We start from the raw sequence: 18,268 nt of genomic DNA, 5'->3' as shown, positions 1-18,268 counted from the left end.
ACGTATAAGTAAATATTACTATATATCTCAAGACATTCATTTTATGTATCAAGTAGTTTTGTTTATAAACACAGTTTCCCTGCTTCTTCGCACGGTTCCATGGTGTAATGGTTAGCACTCTGGACTCTGAATCCAGCGATCCGAGTTCAAATCTCGGTGGAACCTAAGTTTTGTTTTTCTTGAACTACAGCCGCCGTAACTGTAGTGTAAAATATTGTCAGTATTTGCAGCACGCAAGTTTAACAACAGTAAGGTATCACGATAACATACTTTATTAGATGTATGTGCCGTTTAGCAGTAGCAACATTACGTGCATCGTCAGTTCACTGGCCGTAACTACGTCAGTCTAACATGGCGGCACATATAGCACGGCGTTGCTATTTACTTTGTAGTAACGTTAGTGCAGGAATAACCGTGATTCCTCAGCATGTAAAACTACGAGGTGTTATAATAAGAGACATAAACAACACTCTCCAGCCGAGAGCTGGTTACGGGACCCGAGGGACAGACACTACACAGGTTAGAGTCCTCTGACACTGAACCCTTGGTTTAGCTTGCTGTAAAATAAATAACGAGCTAAGCTGTCATGGCCATATACTCAAGAGAGAGGGTCACAGCCCAGGAAGAACAGGAATAAAATGAATGAATGATGTGAATGAAGGTATATTATCTTCAGGAGGTGCTGATTTCGATATGTGCAGTATTTAGCATTTCTCTTCTCAAAACTCCTGAAGTCCTTGCCGAGGCAATGTGGTCAGATTTGTTTATAGTTTGCTGTGACAATCACTCCGTTAAAGTACGGTTTCAGAATTTTTCAAGTCTGTATTAAAACAGCAGTCAGGTGCCCAAATAAACACTGAAACATGTTTTTCTTGCTGTAATCATTCCTCCCGTTCATACTGACCATTAGAAGATCCCTTCATAATGCACTTACAGTCTAAATGTAATGTCTCATGATGTTTTTCACAGTACAATGGACTTTTGTCCTTGATGCACAATAAAGCAACAGAGTGTTTATTTTGACTTTTTCAGGACACTCAAGTGCACGTTCCAGTGGGTAAATATACAACTATATGTTTATTAAAGCAGAGAAAGAAAGCATTTTATTTATCATCTTGTATTTTTAACAATATATTTCTTCTTAGACCGTCTGACAGTATCTTACAGCAGAAGCAGTGGTCCTGGTGGTCAGCATGTCAATAAAGGTTCTCAAAGTTGAACTTATTATTTTAAAAATGCTCCTTGGTACATAATTGCATATATGGTATAATCATGTCAGCTTGTATAACATCTTAAATCTTGAATCTGTTAATGAATCTGTTTGATGTTAAATTAGTTCTGTATTGTATTCTGCAGATCTGCTATTTATCAGCTGATGTACTGTGGCAAGGTACGCTGTTTTGACTTTCTCTGCTTCTGTCTCAACCCAAAGTCAACACAAAAGCAGAGGTCCGATTCCACCTGCATACAGCCGACTGGATCCCAGAAGATGTTCGACAGAAAATCCTTGAAAAGGTTTGTTTTCAAATACTGTGGCATTGGTAAAATGCCTGAATTGAAAGTTATACTTGCATCACCTTTAAACAAAACAAATATGTGGAAAAATAATGTAGTTCTCAGATAAAAATCAATTAAACATTTTTTTTTTTTAGGAAAGCAGTGCAATTAGTCTTGGCATGACCTGTGTATTGGATGATTTTTGTGTCTGTCAACTCTGAGACTGTAGGTCCAGCAACCAATAAGACAAAATGTACTAATTTTCTGCTTTGTGGCACAGAACAAAAACCGCATTAACAAGGCCGGGGAGTTGCTGGTGACCTCAGAGCTGAGCAGGAGCCAGCAGAGAAACTTTTGGGACTGTATACAGAAGATCTCCGCCATCATCGCTGAGGCCAGTGAGAAGCCACGTGAGCCAACAGCAGAGGACATAGCCCTTAGGGCAGCCAGGTATTACCTAATGGTAGAGAGCTTATTGTTTCTTTTGTCCTTTACTTTCATCTAAAATGTGGCTAACACATGTCTTTAATGTGAAAAATGTTGTGCAGGTTAGAGAAGAGGAACAAGGAGCGCCTCAAACAGAAGAAGATTCATTCAGCGACCAAGCAGAGCAGACGAGTGGATTTTGATTAATGTGATTGTATTGTTAATAATTTAATATTATTTGTCTGTCCAGTGATTACTATGTCCTCATGTCCTGTTTTGTATATTGCAGTAAAATCTGACATGATATCATAAATATACAGACAAATGTGAGAATTTTTTACCTTATTTTAAGGGAATGACTGAATAAAGCAATAATGGTCAATGAAGCAGAAATGCCAACTGGGAATAGCGACATATTGGAACACAAGTATAAAATAATTAGTTGTCAAACTGGAAAACATAAAAAGCTTAGCAGAGGATGGTTTCGATCCATCGACCTCTGGGTTATGGGCCCAGCACGCTTCCGCTGCGCCACTCTGCTACCACACATACCTCTGTGGTTAGGTCAGTATATGACGGTAAACATGTCTTGGTCATTATCTTAATTTGTATGTTTTGTGTTGAATTTATACTATAACACTAACTGCACCGAAGTCACACGTATCAACTGTTGTTTCTGTAAACGAGTGGCTGTTACCGTAACGTAAACGTAACGTTGGCTAGGCTAACTATGGGCATAACGTTAGAGACTGCTAACGGTTATGTTAGCAGTGCATGCTATCACTGATTCATGGATATGTGACAAGATAAAATAAGTTTTTACGGGAGCAAAACTTGGTTTAACGTTAAAAATCCAATTGTTGAAAATCTCCGTCAACAGGCTCTAGTGCAAAATGCGACCACGAAGGGACTCGAACCCTCAATCTTCTGATCCGAAGTCAGACGCCTTATCCATTAGGCCACGCGGTCGAATCGACAACTACCGAGCTGTGAAACGTACAAATACTTACAAATAGCACAATACTGATATTTGAATCATAATAACTAGTAGCAAAGTCAAGTATATCACACTATAACGATAGACGGCCTAACACGATTTATTTGACATAAGCATTAACCTCTCGATACAACTCGTAAACAGTATGGCGTTTTATCTATGAAAGGTAGCTGACTTCCAACATCTTTGTGCTTTCATGCTCACCTTTGAAGAGTTCAGGGAAGCAGCAAGAGAAATGACAATTAACCCGTAGTTAGTCTTCATTTCTGAAGGCCTTTCTCTTTTAAAGTCATGCACAACTGAAGCATAAGTGGAACAAACCGCTTATGTTGTGGTTTGACCAGTTGGATAAGGGTAAAACATTGAGTGAGGGCTCTCCAAAAGGAAAACATACACACACCTCCACTCGCCTTCCTTAATGTCATGGCGCTCCTCTGACGTCACTGAGAATAAAATAAAAGGTACTAACATTGTTTCTTATCCTGCTAGTTTCTTTAACTGCTGTAGCATTATTTCTCTTATAAATCTTTTTTTATTATTAAGGTCCTGTGAATATGTAAATGAAAATACAATATGTTTTTGCAATTGACTGCTTTCATGACAAGGATGTGTTAAAATGTGTGATTTTACCACGCATCAGTGTATAATACAATAAATACAACAACACAAGATACATTATATCAAGGCTTTATTAACAGGGTAAAGTAGGTCTTAGTTCAGTTATGATGTGAACTAACACCAAACCAGACTAATCTTAAATTCCAATATCATTTATTAACTAATAATGCACACGTTTAAAATGGATAATAAAGTAAAGCAAATTAAATAAGTTTATTCTAACAGCATGTTAGTAACATTCACATATAGGCACTGAAAAAAGTAAAAACAAAGAAATATTCACACACAAATAAATACACAGGTACAATTTCATATTAACTATCCTAAATATGCAAAAAAATGAGGCGTCAAACATTTTCAAGTGCAATAGGTAAGACATTGCAGTACAGAAACCCCATGAGCCTTTAAAATATGATAAAAGGCTCGTGTTTGGCATTGTTTTGTCTATACTAACACATATTCCTTCATCCATTTGCTTGAATCTTTCTAAGGCATGAGCACTTACCTAAAAATGCACTTTATACACCACAGCCATCCAATTAAATTGCTGCAACAGCTAGTTTACCTTTAAATTATCAGGAGATTAACAAGATTTCTCTCTGATTTTAGTACCAGTTAGCAGACAATCATCCATCCTTCACATCCTACACACACACACACCAACAAATCATCAGCCTCAAACACAAGTGTAGGGTCCCTCAGGTGTCAGCTGAGCCACAGGTGAAAGGTTTCAAGCTAGGTTATGTTTTCAACTTCACCGAAAAATCAGATATAAAATATTATCTGTAATAACATTCATTATAAACAAAGGTTTATACATAGGCGGTTAACCAGAAAAAGGCATAGGTATTGTATATTGTGAAAAAGGTGCAATATGTTTGCAGGTTAGTTTTATAGTTTGGTAAGACTGCTAGGTGTTAGACAAAGCCCTGGTTTAAAGCCTTTTACTAGGTTACTTGGTTACAGGTCTACTATACAGTGTGTCTGTCAAGCTATAATTATCATTCTATCAGGATAATAATCTCAGCACTGTTAAAAAAAAACGCACCAAAGAATTGTTATTCACCATCGTAACATTATTTTGGACTATTTTCTTTAAAAAGGAGCCCCTTCCTTATGTGTTTTTATAGAAGTTCAAGCTGTTTTAATATAATGGCCAGTACAACCACAGTTATGCCTCTCTCGTGTTTTTTTGTCATTTTTCTTTACCTGCTTTGTTGAGAAAGGTGTACAGTAGAAACTTTCCCCCTATAAAGAAAACTACTTATACTTTATATGGCATGAAAGCAAAAAGCATTCAGAAACATTTTGTTTTACTTAATGAAGACACATGATGACTTCACAGCCTTCAGGATTCTTATGTTTTGTATAACGAGTGTCCATAATGCCCTGGAGATAGTGAAAACAACAATCTGCAAAGATTGTCTTTCGCAACTTTTCTCTATGACAGCAGCTTTTCAGCATTTAGTGGGATCATCAGTCCTCCACATTCAAAAAATAAAATAAGGGACGAACCAACATATGGTGTGCATGTGAAAGAGTGGATCATATACCGTAGATATCGCTCCCCTCTGTAAATAAATAACAGAGCTTCCTGTATCTCATTGAGCAATTTTATTTTTGGCCCAATGGCTTGTTGTAGCTCATATGAAGATGCACTTTCTCATAAGCCAGTCTGGTTCACCATCTCTTTTCACTTGATCTCCAATGGCATCTAAGCACTTTGAATGGAAGGAGAATTTCAGCGAAATAACAGTGCAACATTTTGTGAAAAACACTCTTATTTGCTTTGACACATAGTGGTTGATAAGAAGATCAATACCACTCTCAGACATGAGGGTAGCATCAGTCTTCTCATTCAACTCTCGAGAAGAAAGCGGAAAAAAAAGGGCTTTCCTTAAATGTCAAACGATTCCTCTAAATGTCTAGACAAAAGGGCGACGCGTCACAAACTTAAGAAATGCAGTTTTAAGGTCACACAAAGAGATCCACACAAAAGGCTTATTTATATTTTGAACAGTGTTAGCTTGTATAGTGACATACATAATGGGAGAATTATTAGCACCTCGAGTTCATTTACGAGACAGACAGCACTGTGGCCTGAGAGGATCAGTATTTGTCTTTCTTACTGTAGTTACAAAACTGTTAGTAGAGTCCACTATATTAAACTTAACAGAGAAAGTTCTATGTTAATATTAGATTAAGATTTCCACCCATATTCCTGTCAGAGATGCAGTTTTCTAGTGTGAAGCTTTAATGTTTAGTGCACTTGTGAGGCTCTTATGAGAGGCATATTGCTATTATTGTGTTATTGTGGTACAGTATATACCTAATGCAGTAAGGCAGTGAAGCCTGTATATTTTTAAAGTGAAAAAAAGATTATGAGGGAAGTTAAATTAGTTCATAACCAATTCATTCATGTTTTATATATTGTATGACTGAATTTCGTAGAGTTTTAACATTTATTACATGCAAATCAGATTCTGGTGTATGCTGGAAGTTTTCAGTTCTGGATGAAAACTGTGCTCTCTGATTTGACCGCAAATGACTTGTACTTGAATTTTTCAAATAGCACCCTCTATAAGAATGTTTCATCAAACCTTTGTTCTCAACCACAAGCATTAAATACTGACATAATACATATTTGTCCTTTTTAGAGCCAATCAGGATACCATTACTGTTTACTAGATTTGCCAGATTTGCCAGATTTGCCAGACTTGCTAGCTTTAGCAGCTTTGGTAGCTTTGATGTCCATCTTGGTCTTTTGGATACGAGAGAAGATCTCCTTAAAAAGGGCTTTGTACTCTGGAGTGTTCTGTCCCAGCCGCTTATCTACCGCCTCCACCTGCTTGCTGATACTCTCAATGGCCTCGGGGGTGGAGGGAGACTGGGTTGGGGTAGGGGGGGGCGCTGGTGTCGAGCCCATGGCGCAGTCTTTCATGGACGGGTCTCGGGAGACGGGTCGGGAAGTCTGGACACCAGCGTGACACAGGCTCTCCTCGTGGCGCCTGCACTTCCCCAACAACTCCTCATATTTCTCCAGTAAGGCGTGGTACTGCTCATCCACCTCCCTGAGGATGGACATGCCTCTCTTCCTCACGCTGTTGGCGTGAAGAGCATAGCTCCCTCTCCTGCGGCCGGATGCGTCCCGCGCCACTATAGCGTTGAGTGCTGTGTCGCTGCAACTTTTCCTCACAGGGCTGGACTCAGGGAGATTCTCCCCTCCCACACCACCTCCGCCCTCGGTCTCCTCCCTCACGCCTCCTCCCGTCTCCCCGACCTCCACCTCCAGGAAAGTGTCGGTCTCCGGGGTGCTATTGAGGACAGTCTGGGTAAGAGTCACGCCGTCATCCTCGCTGCCCAGGAGGAATGTCCGGGCGCGGCGTAGCTGCTGCAGCTCCTGTAGCTCCACCTCCAACTCCCGCACCCTTGCCTGGCAGCTCTCAGCATCCTGGGAGAAAAAACAGTCACATTACAATCAGGGGTACAGTTAAATATTTTACACAATATATATAATTCTCTGATAAAAGTGTACTTTTGTATACATTACCAGCAGCTGAACCATACTTGTTCACAATAAACTCACCTGCACTCGTGTCTGCAGGCGGGAGAATTCTGAAAGGAGCAGGTTGCACTCCCTCTCCACACCCTCTCTACGCCCCCTTTCAGTCCGGATAGCTGCTCGCAGGGCTGACACAGCCTCCCTCAGATGCTGGTTCTCCTCTTCAAAAGGTTGACGCTTCACATCCACGGTAAAGCTCTCGGCCCTGCCCACTACAAACTCATCCTCGTACCTGACAAAATGACACAGATATACAGTGTAATGCCTACTTTTATAACACTTGTTAGAGTAGATGATGACTGATTATCTGAGTGTGGATATATTATAAATGTTGTCTGCTCTACGGGCTGCACTAAGAACAGTACTATGTCATACCTGGGTGCTGTGCAAAGCTCCCTCAGGCAGGGGAAGGAGTGGATGGTCTTGCGTCGTTCCCTCTTCTCCCTCTTGACTCGGAGCTGCTCCATGGAGCGAAGCTGCTCCACCTGCCCTGAGAGAGACTCCACCTGGTTCTGCAAAGTCTCAATGGTCCCGGTCAAGCTGATCCAGGAGGAAGGGGGGCAAATGTTAAGGAAAGACAGAAAGGAGGAGGATGAAGGATTTGAGGAAAGGGAAATCCCCTAGTTCTTCTCACCTCTCTATCTTTTGCTGTGAGGCCTTGCTGTCGATCACCAGTGTGTGGTTGGTGCGCTCCAGCTCCCTGGCAGTACCATCCAGCTGCTCGTAGACTTTGGCATGCTGTTCGTTCATGTCCCGAAGGACCTCCAGCTGTTTTGAAAGGTACTGCAGGACAAACACATGGACATTAGACACGCATAAAGGCTTGTTGCCTCAGCCTCACGCATACACACAGAGTTGCAACTACTGTGGAACATCAAGGGAGCGGTCCATAGTAAAGGCTGGGTTATGCTTGTTTGTTCTGAAAGGCCCCATTCAAATCCTACCTACATTATCACCTCTGAACGTGAAGTGGACATGCTTGTGGGATTAATGTGTTCGGAAATTTAAGGCATCAGTGTGCTTCAAATTAAGTGCTTGTTAGGCGGGCTAACAGTCTCTGAAACCACATTCCCCCATACCTTTCCAACATCGGAATTGGGCTAGCTATATCACAATATTGTAGCTTTCCAAAACAAACAGTCCAGCAAGCGAACCCACTCCACATAGTGATGGGGTCATGGAGCTGAGAAAGTAAGGCCGGATTTGAACTTCTCTCTCAAGCTCTCTTATTTCATTCTCCACATTATTTCTGTTACTTTTCATGTGTACAACCGAGTGCAACATGATGAATGCCTTTGAGGAGAGACTGTCCTAAAATGCGTGCCATTGGGAACAGATATTAATACATTTACCTTTAGATGTGGTTGGACAACATGTCGTAAAAACTGGTTTGTTTCATACTTGCTGCTATTTGTGTGAAGCATACTGGCGTCTTGACTCACTTATTGTCCTTTTATTAAAGTGACATACCCAAAAGTATTTTCCAGTAGATGCACTTCTACTAAATTCATGAATTCAGTTGTTAGTGTGAAGAAATTAGTACGTAGATACGCTCAAAATTCTCAAAATCAATCAATATAACTAATAATGGAGCCCTTCTCTGTGCTTCCCAACCTGCCTGGACCAGTGCAAGCTCTTGACAGCCTTGGCAGGACGCTGTCGTTATTACCTCAATCTCTTGCACTTGCTCTTCATTAGTAATGTACATCTGCTGCAGGGAGTCCTCCAGCTCCTTGTTTCTCTCCAGCAAAGTCTTTCCCAGCTCTGCAGCCAAGTGGAGGTCTAGAAATTAGAGAGAGATGGAGGAAGAGAGGAACAAGTAAGTCATGAGTGCGGAAAGACAGACGGAGAGGGAGAAAGACAAGCAAACAAAGAAGTTAGGGAAAAAGAAGGTCACAGTGAGGAAGGATAATAGGGAAAGAAGAAGGAAAAAAGGCAGAAATATTAGTTATTACTAGAAAAAGTATGACACGGTAGTCACAGGATTGAGAGGAAAGGAAGGGGGGAAGTTAATCTCACAGAAGACAAACTGCAGCTGCACAATTCAGATTACCCGCTGCCATGATTAATAGAGCACATTGTTCTATTTTCAGTGAGGTTACAGGGCCTGGAACAGAATGATCAAAGGGTCCAACATGTCATCTCTCTCTGCACTGAACCAGCTCAATTATAGATGGCAGAGAGCAGGAAGACAAAACGACAGTGCAGCACCTCTCCCTGCAGGTCTGTAAATGAAGGTCAGAGATTGGCGCCAAGATTATTTGGACAGACATCTCTCCACTGAGATTAGGACAGAAATAGGCTGAAATTCACCACACAGGGGTGCAGGAGGTTTTGCATTATCTAGAGAGTCTACTGGCAGGCAAATGAAGATTTAATGTGTTAAATAAAAGTGCATTTTTAAACACTGAATTTTTGGTCAAACGAAAATCATGTTTTACACTCGCCATACATCTATAGCACCACACTCAATTTGTCCTTCCAGACTTTTAAAGCACCTCCAAAACCAGATGAGTCACTGTCATCATTCTGTATTCTGACTGTGCTCTGAGTCAGCGGTATTGATGGCCTACATTGTCGAGTCTGAGTCAGCAAGATGCGGTTTGCAACCTCTCAGAAAGAAAGCGAGGGACTGAACAGCCAAAGAAGTCATCTGTCGTGCAGCTCTAGCTCTGTCTTTAATAATAAATAGTGCTCTCTAGGACGGATACCAAACCACAAACTCCTTACCGCAACTCCTGACATGTATCACTGCAACATTTACCACATTTATCACTGCAGCTGTGCCGTGTTGGAATAGAGTAAACAGAGAAATCATGAACTCAACCAGTAGCTTACATACATTTACTGAGGATGTTCAGGTATTGTAATACAGGCACTCAGCTAACTGGCTGCATACAATCTGACTGTCTCAGCAGAATTCAATAATGACTCCTGTTTTGCCAAAGTGTTACCTTCAGCATTGATATCAGTTGGGTTCCTCTAATGTCACCTTATGTCTACCAAGCAAATCATTTTGTGCTGAAAGTCAATTGACAGAACTAATCACAAATTATTGTGATAATCAATTAACTGATACGATATCAAAAGGCCAAACATTCTCTGGTTCCAGCTTCCCACATGTCTGGACTTGAAGTTTTATATCACTGTAAATTGAATATCTTTGCATTTTGGACTGTTGGTTAGACAACACAAGTGATTTGACGATTTCCCCTGTGATGGGTATTTGACACTATTTTCTGGCAGTTTACCTATAAAACAGCAGTCTGCTTTTCAGGTTTCTCTAGTAATCTTTTAGTAACCTCTTTGGTAATTTAGTGACTACCAATGAATCGAATGACTGTGTGTAATGTGAAAGGGGTCACTCATTGTGACGAATCTACAGAGTAATATCTATCTACGCAGCGTTTTAGCGCCTTTCAGCTCATTGTTTTGGTTTTACGACCTGCAACTTCGATGTTGTTTCTAGATGCAACAGCGAGCAGTTTATTTATGAATGAGTATTGATCAATATATTGTGATGAGATTTTTTTCTCTCTAATGTCTATATTGGCATTAACCTTAAAAATGTAATATCGGCCAGGCTCCATTTTGCAGTCACTGCATGTTTTGAAACCCATACCTGGCAGTCTTACCCTCTCTTCCTTTAATTAGACTAATGAGTAGCGAGCTAAGCATGCTGTTGCCAACAGCTCCATATGGACTAATTCACACACTTCCCTCTGTGCTGATAGCTTAATGAATTCCTTCGGGGCCGTGGTGTCAGAAGCTCAGGTGCCACTACATGGATCCCTCCTCAGTGCTGGAGTGAGTGAGGAGCCCCCCCCCCCCACCCCATCCCCAGCCCTGTTTCTCTCCTCAAATGAGTTCACAAGAAATGCTCTGTGGGAGCAGACCACAGCTCATGCATGGAACTAAAAACATAAGCAGACATTGACATGGTATTCTATAACCATGGTGGAATCAAAGGCAATAATAAATTGCATTTTCTCTGATATAGTGTGAAGATTTCACAGAGTATTTTTCATTTTTTCATCAAATTTTTCATACTTTCATTTTTATCCTTATCATAAGATAAACTCTTCCACACATCTCACCAGGGAATGGTAGCATGTCTTGTAGTGTAAAGAAAAGGAAGGAGGACAACAAAAAACATGTCAGATGTTGAAAACAATGTTCTACTCCTCTGTTTTGCAGTATTTGTGGCCTGAGGCTGTTTAGTGAGAGATGGTGATAGAAAGCAGTTGTTCAAAGTCAACAGGTACAAATCAAGCTAAATTTTCCATATACTGTCATCAGATGTAGGCTATTAATTATAATCTAACCTAGATCTAGTTAAAGCTGTGTAAAGCTTTTTTTTTTTTTTAATTATTAATATCATGATCATCATCAAATGACTACGTTTATATGAAAGGAGTCGCTCTTAGTGACAAACCCACAGAGAATTATCACCCAACTCTGCAGTTGCCACCAGCTCTCAAAGCATTTTAGCAACTTTCAGCTCATTGTTTTTATTTTATAGCCTGTAACTTTACTGTGTTGGTTGAGTCTCACCACTCTCATGGGCATCATTACAGCCACAGCAGGTAGCTGGTTTCAGAAAAAGAAACTATCAATCTAAAAAAATCTATCAGTGCAGGTTTAAAAATGCAAGTTTATATTTGTTGAAAATGTCAGGCATATTTTTTTCTTTTTCTTGTCTTTTCTCCAGGAAAAAGTCCTCCGACACACTGGAAGAAGTGCTTTGTTTGAAACAAGCTGAGGAGGAACTGGGTAGTTAGCATTAGCAGGATTAGCAACAATGACTGAATTAAGAAAAAAAAAGAGCACCAACTGCTGAAACTCACATTTTATAAACATAAATAGTTTCTATAGCCAGAGACTGACTCTGATGCAGTGACATCATGGTCAGTGTAATGCCAGCTAGCTATTTTTCCTCCCATAATAAACTAGAAAGAAAATTGCATTAACAGAAGCTGCCTTGACTGAAGACTCCTGATGCAGTGATGTCATGGTAACTGTAATGCCAGCTAGTCTATTTAAAGCCTATCTAGTCTTTGGCCCAATCTAACAAATCTAAAACCGAACACCACGACTGAAACCAGACAAGCCAAACACTGTGTTAGAGTCCACATTCAGATGAAGATTCCTCTTTGGCTGCCAGAGTGAGAAAGTGAGTGCTCCACAGCCAAAAGCCTCAGCGACAAGAGAAAAACAGGGAAGGAGGAAAACAAAGTGAGAGGGGGAGAGGGAGAGGGGAAGAGAGCCAATCGATACAACTCACTGCAGTAGCAAACAACTTAGCTAATGTCTGTATGCTCCAGATAGACCTGAGGCTTGACCCGCACAAGATGAAACCTCTGAGCTCAGGCATAATCACATCATGTATGAAGAATTCATTTCCCGCATGCTCCATTTGGGAGTGTTTTTCTGCATGCAAAGAACTTGGTTGCAATTTTCATGCAGTAAACACAAGAGCTAGAGTAGGTTTTAAACCTTTTAATATAACCTGTTACTAGATAAATGTCTATATGTCGACACATATGCACATTTATGTACATACTGTAAGTGCTGATCTCTTCCACAGGTAGTCTTGTTTTGGTAGGTGCATATCACCCATGAGAATCAGCGGAATGTGGAAAACAAGACTTCTCCTGTTCCTCTTTTCCTGTGTTGCAGATCTGACTTCTTGACAGAAAAAGGTTCTAGAAACAGTGGCCTAACATGAATTATTTAGTGCTATGGCAGAGTGCTTTTCTGTATTAAAACTACCTTCACGCCCAAGCAAGATTCTTAGGGTCAGCACTGGGACTTGTACTCTTTAATATTTTTTGTCCTTGGGTGGCATAAACACTTATTAAGCTGTAAGAGGAGCATTTAAACAGTCGAGGAAGCCTCTCATCAGATGTAAACCAAGCCAACAAGCCTCCAATCTCAGCTGGTGTAGCCTTTTATTTTCTCATTGGACTTCAGCCAGTGGAGGCTCTGGCTAGCACACAATAGGCCCAAACAAAGACGCATCCTAATTATACGTCTGCATACAGAAAATGTTGAGAAGTTTTTTCACCTACATCTGGAACCAGATATACATAAAAACACAGGGACAGAAAATGCTGCATTTTAGCTATGCTAGCAGCATGAATATGTGGCTCTTCAGATGAATTCCTCTTCTTGAGCTATATTTCTAAACAATCTACGGGCCATCTAAATACTGTGCAACCTTTTTAGATGACTTTGCTGAACTGCTGTCTTCACTTAGACCAAGAAAGTGGATCATATCATTCCAGTTCTCAGATCTTTACACTGGCTTCCTGTCTGTCAAAGAATTGATTTTGAAATACTGCTGTTGGTTTATGAAGCACTGAATGGTTTAAGGCCAAAATACATTTCTGCAACGTTATGAATCATCCAGACGTCTCAGGTGGTCTGGAACTGATCTGCTTTCTGTCCCCAGTGTCAAAACTAAACATGGAGAAGCAGCGTTCAGTTTTTATGCTCCACATATCTGGAACAAACTCACAGAAAACTGCAGGTCTGCTGCAACTCTGCAGGTCTGCTGAAGACTTTCCTGTTTGCTGCTGCCTTTTATTAAGTCAAATTTGAGGCTTTTGATTAATATCTTACACTGCATTGAAACTTTTACTCTCCTGTTTTATCTGTCTTATTCTATTTTAGCTTCTTTTAATTTCTGTTTAACTCTTTTTAATTGTATTTTAATGTCTTTTTATATTGCCTTATGTTGCTTTTACATTTTGTCTCGATGCCTTTTATGTTTCATTGTAAAACACTTTGAATTTCCTTGTTGAAATGTACTATACAAATAAACTTGCCTTACAGCCTCACACAACAGCTAGCATGGTTGTAGACTCTTGTTGGAGAATTAGCACTTTCAACAGGAAGTAAGTGTACAAACTTTCAGGTCAGACAACACCACAAGTTATAGCAATTTAAATATATCATGTTGCTATAGCTACCAAAGGGCAACATGACATCAAATTGCACAGGATCGCAGATATGTACACATCGACTTGTAAAAATAAGAATTATGTCAATCTGTGCCAAATAGGCCAAGCCAAGCTTTCTTTCAGGTTTGATCTATATTTTTTCAAAACCAAATTTGATGATGATTCGGTGACATTTACAGAGCAAAATGTGAAAAAGTGTTCTGTTAATGCATCCAAATGGCAGAATATTTCTATAGATATGTCATAGATGGATAGATACAGCTGCACCAAAGAATCTGGGAAAAAAAATGCTTCTACGTTTCTCAATTCAGGAGTTATGAGTGAAAACATGAAGTTCTTTATAAATAGCCATACAGAAACGCAAAAATTAATTACCTCTTGTTTGGTCTGTGGCTAAAATTTCCACCAAAATCGCTGAAAACTGACACCTAATGTTTGGGATAATCTGCTAACTAAAAAACAAAAACTGAACCTTCACTGCAAAAGATTCAATTCCTGTGTTTTAATGAAATTATCATGCAATTTAAGTCCTTGATTCCAAAACAGCAGCTTAAAGCAGCAGCAGAACTACACTATTTTGAGTAAAATGTGTTGTTTGCACAATTTTTATTCCTCCATGTTCCCCCAAAGTGCATATGTATCTTTTTAAAATGAAACCCTGCAGAGGAGGCTTTTTTTCCATCATGTTGAGACCAGGCTGACCTTAACAAACATCAGCCTGCCAGCAATTCCTGCATGACAACAAGGTAATACAATGACAGGGGTGTCTCTTTCTGAAGGACTTGTGGCATCTAGAACTGTAGCACGAGTAAAGATGAGGTCAGGCAGTCAGCACTTTGAAGCACAGTGCTGCTCTGAGAGGTCTGGTAGTCCTCTCTGCTCCGTCAAATAACAGAGGCCTGTGCATGGACACACATAAAGACACGGCTCATCTTTACTCCAGCCATTTTGTCTTTCATCAGTGTTTGTCCTCTCTGCTGTTGTCTCTTTTTTACTCTTTGCCTCCTGACTGTCTTCAAAAAATAAAAAAAAGCAAGCAAGTCACTGACTACTGAAGATCTATTTTTATCCTCGGATCCACTGGTGTGTGACGCTTTGCGCACAGAGAAGAAGTTGTCCAATAATTTCATTACATAATGGCAGGCACATGCATGCATCCATATGTATATGTGTTTCCAGTCAAGTAAAATCACTGCATTTGCATCATTTCAACCCCGGAAATGTACCGTTGTAATTACTTGGCACAAGGACAAGTGATTGAGAGATGAAGAGAGACAGGAAATGGAGTTAGTGCTGCAAAGAACAGTGAGGAGCCTTTGTCTTTGATGACGAATTAGTCCTTTTTAGAAATTGTAACATTTCCATGCATATAAGAAAGGGAATCTTTGAGGAAATATAATGTTTCCTGACTTTATTTAATGCTGTTTCCAAGATTCTAGGTCAAACTGTGCAGGATATGCGGTCATTTTAATTATCATATTCAATTTGTTGGTAAATTGGTTGATATATGTTCAGTACATTGCAATATACAAAGTGTGACCTCTAAAATGTAGTTTTCTATGTGCCTGAGTGTTATTAGTTCCCCTGAACTGGAACATAAAAAGCCAATCCTCATCTATATGGAAATTGGCTGATGCCAAGTCCATCTGGCATAACATAAATATGATGAAATACATTTTTTATCAACGTTGAAATCCATTTGGAAACCCTTTTAAGGCTTCTCAAAGTTGAGAATTTGCTGCTTTTCCGTGTAACATTAAAGTACATCTCATATCTTTGGGTTTTGGACTGTCGGTTGGACGAAATAATGACATCACATCAAGCTGTAGGAAATTATGAGGAGCCTTTTTCACAGTTTTCTCATGTTTTGCAGAGCAAAATAATGAACAGATTATTCTGACTATGAAAATAATTGTTGGTTGCAGTTTTAACCGGCACAATGCCAAAATACATGAAAAACTGACACAAAACAGTTGATGTTACATCAATATGCACAACTCAAAAACAACAAAAGTTGAAGTGAGCACGTTTAGACAGTAGTGCATCTTTGAAATGCTTTGATACACTGAAATTTAAAAGTATATGGAGAGCTATAAACAGGTTGGATAAACCTTGACATAAACCAAAGACAAATGTTGAATTATTTTTCCAGAAAAGCATCAAGACTTTTTTCTTCAAATACCAAATCCTCTAAACTGCACTGATTATACTGCTTATCTTTTGTCTTAAGGTTTTATGTCAGCCTAGAATGATGAGTAAATGCCCCAAAATAATGAGTTTAAGTCCACAGAAGCTGAGCCTTTCTTAATGTGTAGGCGGTGTCTTATAAAATTGTGAAATTCTGTACCAAAATGTACATTATACTTATATATTTTAATGTAATTACAGCCTACTTACTAAGGATCTATCTCAGTTGCCTGATGCTGATCATTCCCAGCAATGCAAAGGCCCTGTTTGGCATGATTTCAATGCATTGTTGTCAAAGAAGCGCTGCCTGTATCTACCTTACAGATGATCTCAATGTTTAAGTGATCGATCTGAAACTGAGCAAAGAGCTCTAACTGACATCTCGGTGGCGTCGTTACACGACAGAGAGCCTTTGTTAAGTGTGTGCCAGCTGACCGGCCGGTGCTGGCGCCAGCAGCTGACAGTGGGGATGCTGCAGGCAGGCAGGCAGGCATTCAGGGAGGATGGTGTCTTACCCTGCTCCAGGTCCTGCTGGTCGTACCACGGCTCTTCCTCTTCGGTCACGAATTCCTCCATTCTCCCTGAGCTTAGCATGGGTGACCCCCCCTCCCTCTGAACCCGGGAAACCGCAGAAACCCCCTCTGTCTGAACAATAGACCTCCTCCTGCAGGATCCTCCAGAAGAAGGCAAGCGGTCGCTCCTTCAAGACAGCCAGCCGGAGCTGCGCACACTGCTGTGTCTCTACGTGTTTCCTATTTCCTTCCTCTCCTCTGTGTTTCCTCGGTCACTCCCACCTCTCCCTCTCATCCCCCTACCGTCCAGCACCGGTCCATCCCGGCCCTCAGACCCGCTGCTGCTGCAGCTGCAGAGACGTGGCAGAGATGTTGCAATAACAGCACTTCCTTTCTCCCTGTTTTCAGCAACACACTCACGGTGCCTTCAGGTGCTGCTCGTAAACAATAATACTGTTTTGTCTCCACTTTTGTGTAGCTTTCGGTCAAGTGCGCCCCCTAGATTTCGCCGCACGAAAAGATGACATCACAGCCATGATTTAGACCCTTGAGATGAAAAGACACTCATGTTCAAAAATAAACGGAGAATATTTTAGATTACTCTAAAAAGCTTCCATTTCAGATGGCACTTAAACGCTGCATTATCTCATGGACAGTATCTGATTTGGACTCAGTTTAATCTGCATCAGAATGATCCGGATTTGGAAATCCCATGTTTTGCTTTCCAGGATCGGGTAATCCATTTTAGTTTTGTGCCGGTTTTTCAAAGCAATATGGGATTGGATCACCCTGATCCACATACAGACTTTTCAAGATGACCAAATCTGGATTACCAGTGCTCTAAATGGGATTACATATCACAATGTAGGCCACTAGCTATGTAAAGAACAACAGGTTGAATAGATAGCGTGAGGTCACTTTAAGTGATTTTATTTGAAGAGACATAAAACAGCACAATAGAACAAAACAAATGTCCCCATCCATTTTCAATTCTTTTAAACAGTCAGACCCCTCATGTGACCCACTACAAATAAATAAAAACAACCAAATATACATTATTCACAAATACATTGTGGATATTTTGAACACATGTTAAACCTTAAAAAGGCTAAATGTCAACTTGGTAACTAAATAAAGAACGTTCAGTTCTTCATTTGTGGAGAGACCAGCTTTTTGAGGCCCTGCTTTTAAGAGGCAGGTCTTATATCTGGCTTTGGTTTGCTGTAGTAGAGTAAGAGTGAGTTGTTCCTCTGCCAGATGAATCTGTACTTCTGCTCTTTCGGTTTCTCATTTAAGAAGTGATTTATAGGCATCATCATCTTTGGCAAAGAACACTTCCAGCCTCTTTTCTGAGCTCCTGTGGCAATAACTACTGGCTCCACCAGTGATGATCCACCTTCTTCCTCAGTAACAGGGCTGAGATCCAGAAAAATGTTTCCTCTGCATTTGGAGGAACTGGCTCGCTTTCCTCTACAATCATGGGCTCATCGTCCCCTACTACAAC

At 40.3% G+C, this 18,268-nt stretch overlaps 2 protein-coding genes and 2 non-coding genes across 4 annotated transcripts; 2 read left to right on the top strand and 2 right to left on the bottom strand.

Annotated features, from left to right (window-relative positions):
* Positions 1–93: 93 nt before the first annotated feature.
* On the top strand, positions 94–165 carry trnaq-cug (transfer RNA glutamine (anticodon CUG)). The gene has a single exon. It is a non-coding gene; the product is annotated as a tRNA-Gln (tRNA).
* Positions 166–308: 143 nt separating this feature from the next.
* On the top strand, positions 309–2,261 carry mrpl58 (mitochondrial ribosomal protein L58). The gene is made up of 6 exons (XM_067576355.1): positions 309–519; positions 1,033–1,057; positions 1,146–1,205; positions 1,433–1,515; positions 1,778–1,947; positions 2,046–2,261. Exons 1-6 carry the CDS (start codon positions 352–354, stop codon positions 2,128–2,130), a joined length of 591 nt encoding a protein of 196 aa, XP_067432456.1. The 5' UTR covers positions 309–351; the 3' UTR covers positions 2,131–2,261.
* A 558-nt stretch (positions 2,262–2,819) lies between these two features.
* On the bottom strand, positions 2,820–2,892 carry trnar-ucg (transfer RNA arginine (anticodon UCG)). Its single transcript has one exon. It is a non-coding gene; the product is annotated as a tRNA-Arg (tRNA).
* Positions 2,893–3,591: 699 nt separating this feature from the next.
* Positions 3,592–17,148, bottom strand: LOC137171952 (cerebellar degeneration-related protein 2-like). Its single transcript, XM_067576166.1, has 6 exons — positions 16,768–17,148; positions 8,770–8,882; positions 7,735–7,883; positions 7,476–7,640; positions 7,125–7,332; positions 3,592–6,989 (listed from the first exon to the last, which is right to left on the bottom strand). Exons 1-6 carry the CDS (start codon positions 16,844–16,846, stop codon positions 6,213–6,215), a joined length of 1,491 nt encoding a protein of 496 aa, XP_067432267.1. The 5' UTR covers positions 16,847–17,148; the 3' UTR covers positions 3,592–6,212.
* Positions 17,149–18,268: the final 1,120 nt, after the last annotated feature.

The sequence above is a fragment of the Thunnus thynnus genome, chromosome 20, assembly GCF_963924715.1.
Source record: "Thunnus thynnus chromosome 20, fThuThy2.1, whole genome shotgun sequence".
NCBI classification, from domain to species: Eukaryota; Metazoa; Chordata; class Actinopteri; order Scombriformes; family Scombridae; genus Thunnus; species Thunnus thynnus.
The sequence above is the reverse complement of the archived record's forward strand: the minus strand, read 5'-3'. Positions and strand labels throughout refer to the sequence as shown.

Coding starts and splice junctions, on each gene's coding strand:
- mrpl58 (XM_067576355.1), top strand. CDS start 352: ATGGCGGCACATATAGCACGGCGTTGCTATTTACTTTGTAGTAACGTT. Junction 1,516..1,777: donor GACAGAAAATCCTTGAAAAG/GTTTGTTTTCAA, acceptor TTTGTGGCACAG/AACAAAAACCGCATTAACAA. Junction 1,948..2,045: donor ATAGCCCTTAGGGCAGCCAG/GTATTACCTAAT, acceptor AATGTTGTGCAG/GTTAGAGAAGAGGAACAAGG.
- LOC137171952 (XM_067576166.1), bottom strand. CDS start 16,846: ATGCTAAGCTCAGGGAGAATGGAGGAATTCGTGACCGAAGAGGAAGAG. Junction 8,883..16,767: donor CCAGCAGGACCTGGAGCAGG/GTAAGACACCAT, acceptor TCTAATTTCTAG/ACCTCCACTTGGCTGCAGAG. Junction 7,641..7,734: donor TCACAGCAAAAGATAGAGAG/GTGAGAAGAACT, acceptor CTCCTGGATCAG/CTTGACCGGGACCATTGAGA.